This window comes from Callospermophilus lateralis, chromosome 6 (genome assembly GCF_048772815.1).
Source record: "Callospermophilus lateralis isolate mCalLat2 chromosome 6, mCalLat2.hap1, whole genome shotgun sequence".
NCBI classification, from domain to species: domain Eukaryota; kingdom Metazoa; phylum Chordata; class Mammalia; order Rodentia; family Sciuridae; genus Callospermophilus; species Callospermophilus lateralis.
In genome coordinates this window covers 147745965-147759333 of record NC_135310.1, presented here as the reverse complement: position 1 = coordinate 147759333, position 13369 = coordinate 147745965, and the positions used below count along the sequence as shown (strand labels likewise).

The 13369-nt window shown below is 39.1% G+C and overlaps 1 protein-coding gene and 1 pseudogene across 6 annotated transcripts in view; both read left to right on the top strand.

Moving 5' to 3' along the window:
* The window catches only part of Mak (male germ cell associated kinase), a 53639-nt gene that overhangs the window by 19560 nt on the left and 20710 nt on the right, over positions 1–13369 (top strand). For 5 of the 6 annotated variants that reach the window (XM_076857905.1, XM_076857904.1, XM_076857902.1 and 2 more), the window contains exons 5-8: positions 1979–2111; positions 9141–9312; positions 10617–10784; positions 12194–12505. In XM_076857905.1, coding sequence (XP_076714020.1) covers positions 1979–2111; positions 9141–9312; positions 10617–10784; positions 12194–12505 — 785 coding nt within the window. The remainder of the gene's footprint in view (positions 1–1978; positions 2112–9140; positions 9313–10616; positions 10785–12193; positions 12506–13369) is intronic. The other variant, XM_076857906.1, reaches the window with a different exon arrangement.
* LOC143401700 (10 kDa heat shock protein, mitochondrial pseudogene) lies at positions 4274–4609 on the top strand (annotated as a pseudogene).

Sequence of the window (13369 nt, the reverse complement as noted above, 5' to 3'; positions counted from 1 at the left end):
TTCTATAACTAACAGTTTGCTCATCACCCTGTCGTCTTAGTCATCATAATTAACTCATCCTGCAGCCTTATGCCCCCTGATTGTAACAGAAACATTAACAGTGAGAAGATCTTTTGGGAAAGACTGGGATTCTTTGTTCTAGCGTCAGCAGTCACTAACTTTTAAGTAACGTCTAGCCCCTGTGGTGTGATGTTTCATGATTATTGTTAGGATTTACGTTATTCTCTGAGTGAAATTAAAGCAGGTGCTTGTTCCTGTTTTCTATGAATTGCTTATTTATGTAATTTTAATTTATATAGGGTTTTTTGCATATCTATCAAACCAGAATAATCATTAGTTCAAAAATCTAACATGTTTATTTTTAAAGAACATTTGTTCAGAAACACTAGATATTTAGGCATTAAGTTGGAAAAGTGTATATGCTGCAGGCAGACACAGCCACCCCAGTCTCCCTTCATGTCTTGTCTGATTATAATATAGTATAATTCATTGGTAAAGGTCAGTAATTTCTTAAGTACAAATACAGGATGACATGCTATTTTAATTGTTCATAATGAGTTGCTAATTTTTAGTACATTTTAAACTCTGCTCAACATAACTCTTGATATGCCTGACTTTATTTATGCATTATTAACTATATCCTAAGCATAAAGGATTTAAGGAGACAGTTAGCTTAGGGTTTAAAAATTGTGGCTGAATAATCAGAGTTGACTTATATAGTTGACTACACAGTTATTTGAGAAATAAAGTTCTAAGGACAATAGACATTTTTATAAAAGCCAAATTTGTTTTTGCTATAGTGAAGCAACTCAGATGTAATACTTTGTGATAAAAGAGATTTTTTTATAGTAGCTGTTTAAGAACAAGACCAATAATTTGTTAAAACAGGACAATATTGCCAGTAGATTAGAATGCATGGAGGAAAATCTCAGTTATATAAATATGTAATTGGTTAGTTTGCTAAGATTTCGTGGATTAATGTCACTGGCTTTGAAGTGATTAAAAATGTTTAGGCTTTAAAATCCTAGCCCCAAAGCTGCCCAAAATCCTCTCATAAAAGTCACCTATAGTTCTTCCAACTGGCGCGGCCTCAGAGTCCAAGCCATCCGTGTCCAGCAGTAAACCTGAGGTGGCTCTTAGGAAAGGACTCCCTGGGACTCTGACCTGCTAGGAGGGCTTAAAGTTCTTTGGGTCTCCTGCTTCATTTTCTTTGTACTGCCCATCATCCTGGGTAACTAACCATCTATCTATATTTATTTTCTTCTTCTTCTTCTTTTTTTTTTTTGTACCAGGGATTGAACTTGGGGTACCAGACCACTGAACCACATCCCCAGCCCTATTTTGTGTTTTATTTAGAGACAGGGTCTCACTGAGTTGCTTAGCGTCTCACCATTGCTGAGGCTGGCTTTGAACTCATGATCCTCCTGCCTCAGCCTCCCGAGCTGCTGGGGTTACAGGAATGCACCACTGCACTGGGCTGTCTTATGTATTGAATTGGTAATAAAAACACTGGGCTTCTCATTACTGAAGCTACTGGGGAGAATTGAGCTAAAATAATTTTAAATAAAGAAATAAGTTAAAATACGTGTTTTGTCCATGGCTTTTTGAAATTAGTGATTATTCTCAAGGTATTTTGCGTTACACTGCACTGTGTCACAGGACTCAAGGCTAATGAGGAAGTGACCCTAGGTGTTAATTAGGCTCCTCCCTCTGGGCCTCAACTCCTCTTCTCTTACCCAGTAGTGACAGCAACAGCTCTCATTAAGGTTTTCCGGTTAGTGGAGACAGTGCAGATCCTGCCAGATCACTTTGAAAGCAGCATCCCTGCATGTCATCATTTTTAATCAATAAATGTGGTCGTTTTTCCAGCACCATGTTTAATTACAGTAGAGAGATTCCGTTGTGTTTTGTTTGTGAATCAAATAAAACATGTTTGAACATGAGGATTTATTATGTTTTTCTTCTCTATTTTGCCAAGGCTTTTTCCATAGGGACATGAAACCAGAAAACTTGCTTTGTATGGGCCCAGAACTTGTGAAAATTGCTGATTTTGGACTTGCAAGAGAATTGAGGTCACAGCCACCATATACTGATTATGTATCTACCAGATGGTACGTAGTTCTATACAACTCTCCTGAGGCTCAAGTTTATATTGAAATTTTCCTATGATTAATTGTAATCTGTCTATCTTTCTGGAGGTTCCATATTGGTTATTTAAAACAAATTATAGAAATGAATTTTGTATTGTTTAGAAAGAGGGAAGCAGTAGTTCATATATTCTGATCAGTAAAATAAGAGAAAGAAAAAGGATTTCATCCAGCTACTCAGGAGGATGAGGCAGGAGGATTGCAAGTTGGAGGCCAGGCTGGATAACTTAGTGAGATCTTGTCTCAAAGTAGATTTATAAAGCTAGGTTAGGTTAGATGCAGTTCAGTGTAGAGTACTTGCCTATCATGTGCCAAGCCCTGGGTTCAGTCCTCAGAATTGCTACAAAAGAAAGAAAAAGAATCTCATTTGTTCATTCAACAAATATTATTGAACACCTACTATGTGCCAAATATTATGTTAAGCACTGGAAATACAGACATGAACAAAACAGAAAAGAAAAATGTCTGCTTCATACTGCTAAACAAGCTAAAAATATCATGAGTACCAACAGGAAGACCCACCTGTTTACCAAAAGACATGTAATAGCAAACTACCTGCATATCCATCCACAGTAGTACAGTGTATCACCCAATGGGGCAGAGGCGAGGGGGCAGAAGTGACGGGATGGGTGAGTGACAAGTCTTCTGGGAAGTTGATAACACGCCTGTTGACCTTGATGCTGGGTCCATGGATGTGTTCGATTTGTGGAAATTCATCAAGCTCACCTCTCATAATAAGTGCATTTTCCTGTATGTATATTATATTTCAGTAAAAATAAGAATGAATATGTATGTGCACATACATATATATGTATGGAGTGGTAAACTATGAAGAGGCGACAGGGAGTTGGGGGGAGATGGGGGGAGAGGGGGAAAATTGCTAATTTAATGGAGGGTCTCGCTGAGAATAGGCCTGGAGGAGGTGCTGGGGCAAGTGGGAGCTTTCAGATTGAACCCATGCTGTGAAAATAAAGGCTCTGGAACAGAAATGTGCCCCTAGTAAGTTCTGTAAAGAACAGGATGAGTGGGGAGCATAGCAGTAGGAAATGAGGTCAGAGAGTTTGCAGGGCGGCCAGATCACACAGGGCCTTGGAGGTCACTGTCGGGACCAGCCTTTGAATCTGAGCCAGGGGGGCTGCTCCAGGAAGATGTGTGAAGAGATGCCAGGACCTACCAGTTTCACAGGCATCACCCCGGCCGCCATGTTAAAAGCATGTTTTAGGGGATCAGGGCAGAAGCAGGGAGAAAGATAATTTGGGCAGGGAAAGATGGTGACCTGAACCCACTGGCCATGTGGATGGTGAGAATTGTGGGATTCTGGGAGCGTTTCCCCATGAAGCAGGATGCGGGATAAGAGGAAGTAATCAAACCCTCCAAGGTTTTTGTCCAGATTTTCTGGAAGGATGAAGTCACCACTCGTTGAGCTGTGGAATGCTACGGAGGCCTTGGCAGGAAAAGCACAGTCCTGTTTTGGGTTGAGTGAGATGACAGCCAGTGGATGCCAAAGCGATGGTTAGATGTGTGATCCAGAGCTCAAGGGCAAAGGCTGGGCTGGAGACATCAGTTCAGTAGACCCCAGTATTTCAACTCTCAGGATTGGCTGAGATCACCAAAGGAACAAGTATAGTTAGAGGAGAGGTCTGAGGAGGAGCCTGGATAGAGTGACTGTGTGTCTCTCTTGCCCAGGACAGTCCCAGCTGGTGCCATTATCAACACACTTCCTGTTTCCTCTGGGCTCTTTTCCATAAACTTAGAGACATGTGATCAGTGAGCCAAGTTTGCATTTGACACATGGCAAAATACGAAAGATGGCCAGTTATTTCCCATCTTTCTTTATGCCTTTCCTGAAGACTGTGACAAATGTGTTAGCCAGGAGTGGTCCTCAGCTACCTCTTCCAAGGTGGGTGGCAACAGAAGTATCTGACACTGTTCCCTCTGCCAGCCAGTCACTTGTGCCACGGTCTAAGTCATAGCTTTGAGGTGCCAGTTGGTGGCATCATGGATGCACAGGAAGTGTAGGAGGTCATCAGTCCTCTGTGTACCTGTAGGGCATATCACAAGTGCTTTGAGGGGTCTCTTTGCAGCAGCAGCCCAAGAGCAGAGTCTGAACTTCAGCAGCAGGAGTCATGACCGGACAAGCATTTAGAAAGTTCCTTCTACTTTTTGACCGAGTATTGGTTGAAAGGAGTACAGCCGAAACTGTAACCAAAGGAGGCATTATGCTTCCAGAAAAATCTCAAGGAAAAGTATTGCAAGCAACGGAAGTAGCTGTGGACCAGGCTCTAAAGGAAAGGGCGGGAGATTCAGCCAGTTAGTGTGAAGTACAGAGGCACCAAAGTGTTCTAGATGACAAGGATTATTTCTTATTTAGAGATGGTGACATTCTTGGAAAGCATGGAGACGGAAACAAATCACTGTTGAAATGGCATCCTATGAAGCTGTCCATTCCACTGAAGTTCTGAAATCTTTCATCATGTAAAGAATTTCCACGTCTCTTTTGTAATAAATTGACGATAATCTAATAACATCCCCTGTCTCAAAAATTTAGCTTCCCTGTACTTGTGTAAACATCTCCAAATAAAATACGCAATGAAAAAATAAGTGGGGGCTGGGATTGTGGCTCAGTGGTAGAGCGCTTGCCTAGAACATGGGAAGCCCTGGGTTCGATCCTCAGCATCACATAAAAATAAATAAATAAAATAACAATATTGTGTCCAACTACAACTAAAAATACATTAAATAAATATTTTTTAAAAAAAGCAAAAAGAAGTGGTTTGAAGCCCACAGGGTGGTGCACACCTGTACCCCCACTGACTCAGGAGGCTGAGGCAGGAGGATCTCAAGTTCAAGGCCAGCTTGGGCAACTTAGCAAGATCCTGACTCAAAAAAGATAAAAAAAGGTTAGATATAGCTCAGTGGTAGAGCACTTTTGGGTTCAATCCTCAAACCACACACACACACACACACACACACACACTCACATATACATGCAAAAAAATATTCTTTCTACAGTGATTATTACAAAGTATAAATCTACAATCATTTTCTTGTTCGTTGTTCTAGTTTGAATTGTGTCTCCCTAAAAGATATATTGAAGTCCTAATCCTGGTACATGTGCATGTAATCTTATTCTAAACTGGGTTAAGCTGAGGTCTTAGTGGGGTCAGGTGGGCCTTAATCCAGTCTTACTGGTGTCCTCATAAGAAGATACACAGAGATAGCCATGCACAGGGGGAGGAGAAGGGGAGGCTCCCAGGAAAGCAGTCGGGCACAGAGGTCCAGGTGGTGTGTCCTGAGCCAAAGATGGCCCAAAGCAACACCAGGAGCTGGGGGAAGAGTTTCCTGGAACAGATCTTTCCCTAGAGACCATAGCCCTACCAACCCTCCAGACACAGGGGGTAAATTCCTGTTTTTCTGGGTTGTGGTACTTTGTTCAAACTACCCTGAGGTGAGGAATACATTTGGTGGTGCTTTCTTAAGAAATTGTTTTGCACTGAAATCTTTTATCAACATTAATTTTCCAAAAGAAAACTGCATATTTAGTTTTTTTTTTTTTTTTTAAAAAGTATGTTTTGTTTCTTAAAGAGAAGTTGCTGATGAACGTACACAAAACATTCAGTGACATTTGCCATCCACAGGGGACATAGTCACTGAGCTAGAGTAAAGCAACTCTCCCCAGGCAGTGTTAGCATCTGTTTGAAAAGTTAGTAGCATTTTAGAAGACTGTTAAGGACAGCCATTAGCACGTGCAGCTTCGGATGAATTCACATTATTCTAGGACTCAATGCTGAGTTAATTTCTCTCCTCTTTGAGTCCGTCTTGTGCAAGTGGAAAGGTGAAGTGATTGGCTGTGCGTGTACAGGCTGCTTTATTGGAGGAAGGATGTCACAGTTAAATGATGCCATTTTAAAACGAGTGGAAATGCTTCAAAGGAAAAACTCGGTTACTTTATTTCTAGCAACGACTTTTAAGTTTTCATTATGATTCATAGAATCAAAATGAAACTTTTAATAGGCTCATTCTGTGAAAGGGGGAAAATCTGACATTACTGTGAATGCTACCTTAATTTCAACTTAAAAATTCTTCATTGAAAATGAAAGTATTGTTTTACATTGATAACACAAATACAAATTTATACAAGCCTAACTTCATGAGAACAATGTTCTTACTAAATAAAGAAGGAACCGAGGAAGCGGCAGTGGATTGCTTATGATGTGGGTCTGGTTTGGAACTGCATCCACACAAGCTGCCAGTCAACATGTAAACCATCCCCAGAATTTACCAATCATCCGCACACATGCCGAGGGAGAATAACTGAACTACAAAGTCTGGAGGATACTGAGTTCGCTAAAGAAGAACTGCAGCATGGCAGCATGTGCTTTCTCTCCTTGCTGTCTGCCATTGACTTTGAAGAATTACTGTGTAACCAATTTAGGTGATTTGACAATGACATCTTAGCTTCTTTGTAAACAAGTCCTTTAAATTTGGGTTGCGTTGTGTTTCAAATCACTTGGAAATTTTTAATCAGAATTTCAATAAACAGAGGACCAAAAATCCAAGCTTATAGCAACCTGCAATTACTGAAAACAAAGTCTGAAGACAGGAAGTCAGTATTTATCTACAAAAGCAAGGGCAGAATTGAAGAAATGATGAAAGTTCAAATAATGTACTAGCTGTATTTTGTTAAATGTGTAATTACATTTGGAAAATCTCTTGAGGGAAGATTCTTTGGAATGAGATCCTATTTTTAATTGGATAAATTTAGATTCTATATTGACATGGAATGGAAGTGAGAATACTTAAGTGTTTCTGTGTCTAAGTTTGGCAAAACATAAATCAATTTTCTCTCACAAAAAATATTTGTCAAAACATAATAACAGGTGTTGATAGGAATGTACAAAATTAGCAAAATCCTAATAAACTGCTCCTGGGATGTAAAATGATAGAGAGGCTTTGAAAAAGGCCACAGTTCCTCAGTGGTTAAATATGGGCACCATGTGGTCTAGAAATTCCACACCTTAGCTGTACACCCAGGAGAAAATGTGTCCACACAAAAGCTTGTGCATGGATGTTCATGGAAGCATTATCCATAACAGCCAAAAACAGAAATAATTCAAAGATCTTTCCACTGATGGATGGGTAAATAAATGTGGCAAATTGATAGAATATTTTTCAGCAATAAAAAGATAGGGCTGGGCCAGGGTTGTAGCTCAATGGTAGAGCACTTGCCTTGCACGTGTAAGGCACTGAGTTCAATCCTCAGCACCACATAAAAATAAATAAATAAAATAATGAAGGTATTATGTCCATCTACAAAAGATATTTAAAAAAATAAAGATATTTTTTAAAAAAACGAAGGGCTGATACATGCTACAATATGGACAGACCCTGAAAATGTTATGCTTAGTGAAAGGAGCTAGTTACAATCACGTACGATTCCATTGTTAGGATATTAGTATACAGTAGGCAAGTGGAGACAGAAATTTGATTAGTGGCTGCTTAGGGCTGGGTACAGGATATCAAGGGAGAGGTGGATAAGAAAGATAGAGAAAATGTCTTAAAATTGATTGTGAATATACTAAAAGCTATTGAATTGCATAGCTTAAAGGATGACTTGTATATTATGTGAATCATCTCTCAGGAAAGCTGTTAAAAATATTTGTCAAAGAACTCTGGGTGAAAACAAAAAGACTGCTACAAAACATTTGTACTGCAATATTTTCACGTTTCAATGTGGAGAAAAAAGTTAGAATTGAAAATATTGTCCAGTTAGCAGATTTTGTGCTGGGCTTACCAGGTACCTTTGGTCTTATACATATTTTCCTCAATTAAAAAGATTATTATTAGGCTGGGGTTGTGGCTCAGCAGTAGAGTGTTCACTTAGCATGTGTAAGGCACTAGGTTCGATCCTCAGTACTACGTAAAAATAAATAAAGAAAATAAAGGTATTGTGTCCACCTACAACTAAAAAAATTTTTTTTTAAATATTATTGTCTACAGAGAAGATTGGATTGATGGAATGAGCACGTTTTAAATTTTATTCTAATTTGTTATCTATGACAGCAGAATACAATTCAGTTGGTAGTACACAAATGGAGCACAGTTTTTCATGTCTCTGGTTGTACACAAAGTAGAGTCACACCATTCGTATTTTCATACATGTACTTTGGGAAATGATATCCATCTCCTTCCACTGCCTTTCCTACCAAAAATGCCCCCTCCCTTCCCCTCCCTCCCCTTTGCCTTATCTAAAGTTCCTCCATTCCTCCCACGCTGCCCCCCATTCCCATTATGAATCAGCATCCTTAGATCAGAGAAAACATTCAGCATTGGGTTTTTTGGGATTGGCTAACTTCACTTAGCATTATATTCTCCAACTCCATCCATTTACCTGCAAATGTCATAATTCTATTCTCTTTTAATGCTGAGTAATATTCCCTTGTGTATATATACCACAGTTTCTTTATCCATTCTCTATTTAGCTATTGTGAATTGTGCTGCTATAAACATTAATGTGTGCTGTTTTTAAGTCCTTTGGGTCTAAACTGAGGAGTGGGACAGCTGGATCAAATGGTGGGTCCATTCCCAGTTTGGTATGAGCACTTTAAAACTGATAAAAAGAAAGAAAAAATGTACTACTCAGGGATAATCTTTGTTAACCTTTCATTTCCTACCCTTCATGTGAATATATGCTGGACATGATGCTTGGGGTATGTTTTTTTTTTCTTAAAATATCAGAGAGTACTTAGTTCCCTGTTATTCATTTGAGTTCCTATTTCAGGCTCCATGGGCATTTCATACGTTCCTGTACAGCCCACCCCTTGTGAGTGTGTCATGTCCAGCCCATCCCAACACACGTACACATGCCTGGCACATGGGAGAAAATAAGTATCCCTTGATTGAAACTAATGACTAGAGTTCTGTTCTTCTGCCCATCCACCTGTGAGGTCGTACTCCAAACAGCCTTTTTGGTTTTCGTCTTATTTTTCAAAGGTACCGTGCTCCTGAAGTTTTACTAAGATCTTCAGTGTACAGTTCTCCTATTGATGTGTGGGCTGTGGGAAGCATCATGGCCGAACTCTATACCCTAAGACCTCTGTTCCCAGGGACAAGTGAAATTGATGAAATCTTCAAAATCTGCCAAGTTTTAGGGACTCCCAAGAAAGTAAGTAAAGTAACTCTTATTTGATCTAACTTTACATTATTTCCAACTTGCTACTTTGCTTTGAATTTTATAACTTTTTGATTATCACTTTTGGTTAGGTACCTGACTTTTTACATTTTCAAATAGTTTTATACTTCAGTGATTTTATCACAATCCTATCATTTTTAAAATGGAGGAGGATGAGGATCACCAGAAGCCAGAATCCCACCAGACGGAGTAAGAGATTGCTGCCTTTCCTTACACTCAGAAAAATGAGAAATTATATCACATCTGATTCAAATGTATGATATGTCAAGGTCATTGTACTGTCATGTGTAACTAATTAAAACAAAAAAAATTTTTTTTAAAAGAAATTTTCAGAATGGTTCTATTTAAGATTCTTGGTTTTGTTTGCAAAACTTTGCTTTTAAAAAAGTTTCTGAAAACTCAGAAGCAGACAACTCCATAATACTTACTAAATGGAAGTAACCTCACTCAAACCAGCCCATCTCAAATAAAAAAGGAAGTCAATCATAATCACTGTAATGTTCCTTTCTCCTTCCTTTTATACATGGTAATTGAGATATCGCTTCTTATAAAATAAAAAATATATATTTAAAAAAAAGAACTAAGGGACAGTTCTCTTGTGTGACTTGGGGTTGGTGACTGGCTGAGACTCCTCCTTGCTCTGTGATGGTCCCCGGGCATCAACCAACATCCCTGGGTCCTGGACTTACTTTCTTTTAACCCTTTCTTGTTTCCATTTACATACCTTGGCCAGGGGTAGTTGGCACTTTTTAACTAACATTGGATTTCAGGTGAACCTTACTTTCTGGGATGTACTTAGTAGCGTAATTATGTACGATTACATCCTAATTAAATCAGTACGTGCCTTGTAGTTATATTAGAGAGGTAAATGTAGATATTAAAGCTCTAACGAAGTTATTTTTCCAGCTATGTAATTCTTCACATTAGATGCAATATATAATATATAATGAGATCTTTGTAGGATCAAGTGTTTGTAAAGCACTTGTCCTATGTGTTCAAAGTCACCAATGTCGATATCATCAAGATCCAAAACCAGACAAGAGTGTAATATTGTGAAACGTGGAGCTTTCTCATTTTTTCCCTCTCAATTCAATGTTCTTTTTTCCTATGTGGTTGGTAGAACCGAATCAGAAATAAAGGCTGATATTTTATTTCACATTCATTTATATGAATCAGTATTCAAATTTTCATACCTGAATTACTTTTGTGTCTTTAAATTGATTACTAAAACAATTTTCTTTTTGCTCTCCACCCCCACATATATATTTTTTAAACAGAGTGACTGGCCAGAAGGATACCAGCTTGCATCCTCTATGAATTTCCGCTTTCCTCAGTGTGTTCCTATGAACTTAAAAACCCTTATTCCCAATGCCAGTAATGAAGCCATTCAGCTAATGACTGAAATGTTGAATTGGGATCCAAAGAAACGACCAACAGCAAGCCAGGTGAGACAAATCTGCCTGTTACAACTTTTAAACTTTTGAGTTTTATCAATGTCAGAGATGTTTTCACCTGCATAGACACACTGAACCAGGGCTTACCAAGAGAATGCATCCCTAGGGCATCTGGTTAGTATAGTCGATCAGCTTCTCGACAGGGAAGATCCTTGGGAGAATTGCAAAGATAGCACTAAGGTGATTTTGCTTGGGGATTCAAATGAGGAAGCTTCTAGGAGGTTGAGTCTGAAAGGGATAGATCTCTAAAGACAATTCAGGCATGCGATGGACAAGTTTGGAAGACCTTGTCATGGGTAGCAAAAAAGGCATCTGTTCAATCATTTGTCATTTTAGACTTTTCTACTCTCTCCTTTGGTTGAGGCTTGGGATTCTCCTTCTCTTCACACTCCGGTAATCATTTCTCCAGAGGATGGAGTAACAGTGTTCAGCCTCCAGCTCCCACAAGAGGGCAGCACTGGGGCACACCCTTGTTCCTCTGTAACTGTTGCAAGTCTCAGAGTCTTTACAAGTTTTTATTTGCAAATAAGTTAAAAAATGGATGAGTTTCATTATGTTCTAATCATTAAACATAAATCATATGTGAAAATTACCTAAGAATTACTTTTCTCTTTTAAACTTTAAAATAAACTAAGAATATGTTTTCTGAAGGCCATCTGGAAGACAAATGGGAAAGAAAGTCAAGGCAGGATTGAACAAGAATAAGCAAGTAGAGAGCATGTAGGTGGACACCTGCCCTGCAGTTATTAAAAATGGCCCTTGAAGTGATCATACTGACAGTAGTGAAAGTACTGCATAAGAATTGACAAATAACTCCATGTTGCAAAATGTTTAAGTCAGGATAAGATAAACATGTTGTCACAAATGGCAGGGAGAGGGTGGGACTGTTCAGTGAATGACAGTTCACTGGGTCAGTTTGCTAACTCTTCAGGAAAAGTGAATTTAGGTTCTTACCTCTCTCCATACTTCACAAGTAAATCACTATGTGTGTGTGTGTGTGTGTTTTAACTGTCATTAAAAACTAAAAGAAAGGATATGCGTTTGACCTCAGGGTAAGAAGAGCATGGATATTAAAGTAATAGGAGAAATCACAAAGGGGAACACACATAAGATTTGATTACTTAAGAATTAAAATCTGGAGGACTTAGCCAGGGTGGTGGTGCCCACCTGTTATCCCAGTGACTCAGGAGGCTGATCACAAATTCGAAGAGAGCCTGGGGGCAACTTAGCTACATCCATCCTCATCCCCCACACACTTTTTTTTTTTTTAAAGACAGCACTAGGAATGCATTGTTAAGGGTAGGCAACATATTTCAAGCTAAGGATGTACCTAATTTAGATTTGGAAACACTTTGATGAACTAAATGTTAACGTAATTTAATATTTCTGTGCTGTTATAGGCATTGAAACACCCATATTTTCAAGTTGGACAGGTATTAGGCCCTTCCTCACATCTTCTGGAATCAAAACAGACTTTAAATAAGCAGATGCAGTCATTAGAATGCAAGCCAGCTCCTGTTGACCTAGACCCCAAGCCTCTGCCAGACGTCACCGACCAGACTGTCGGACAGCCCCAGCCAAAGCACAGCCACCTACCACTGCAGTCCATTCAGCCGCCACAGGACGGGGACCTCCAGCAGCCTCCAAAGCAACAGAGTCAACCGAGACCGCCACAAACACTGTTTCCTAGCATCGTCAAAAACCTGCCAACTGTAAGTGGCATATGATTGAGCCAATGCATTGAGTGCCAGGCAGCTCTAATAACATTAGGGAAGATATAAAAGATCATTCTGTTTTAAAGCTCCTGCCTCCTCTGAGAGGCGCATGATGGGAGAGAACATTTTATATGTATGAAAGAAAAACTTTCTGAATGAAAGTTAAAAGTTTGCATGCTATAGTTTTCCTTGAACAATTACATCCATACAAAAGAACTCAAAGAAGAACTGAAAATAATTGGGTACTCAAGAGTCCTGATTCTAAATTTCAGGAATTTTAACAAGAATTTCACACTGCTTTTAAGTTCTATTGCACTTGAATGGGTTTTAAGGGTCAGGCATAGTATAAAACTTCCTCTTCCCACTTCCAGGCAGATCCAGGAGCTCATTAGGTGCAGGAAGGTTTTAGTTGCCCACTCGGGTATACACCCCCACATGCATTTGCATTTGGTTAGGACTGAAAAATATCTGAACAACACCTTATCTAAGTCCTTATCAGTTCACCATCCTCGAGTAAGTGAGAGCCTCCCATCCCCCACGGCACTGATCACTTCTAACATACTGTTACTTGTTTGGTGTGTTTATTGTGTATTATCTGGCCCTTCCTCCTATGTGCAAGCTCCTTGAGGTCGGGAATGTTTTATTGTCAATACAGCCCAGAACCTAAAGTGCTGCCTGCCACATGGTACATTCTCAATATTTGTTGAAGGAAAGAGTGATTACCATACTATTTTAAAATTACTTCCTAAATAAATAAAATAAAAGATCAATTGACAATTAAAAAAAAAAAACTACCTCCAAGGTCCTGAGGAGTCCTTTCCATCTTTGAGAAAGTACTGAACTTTAAAAGAAACTTCTGTC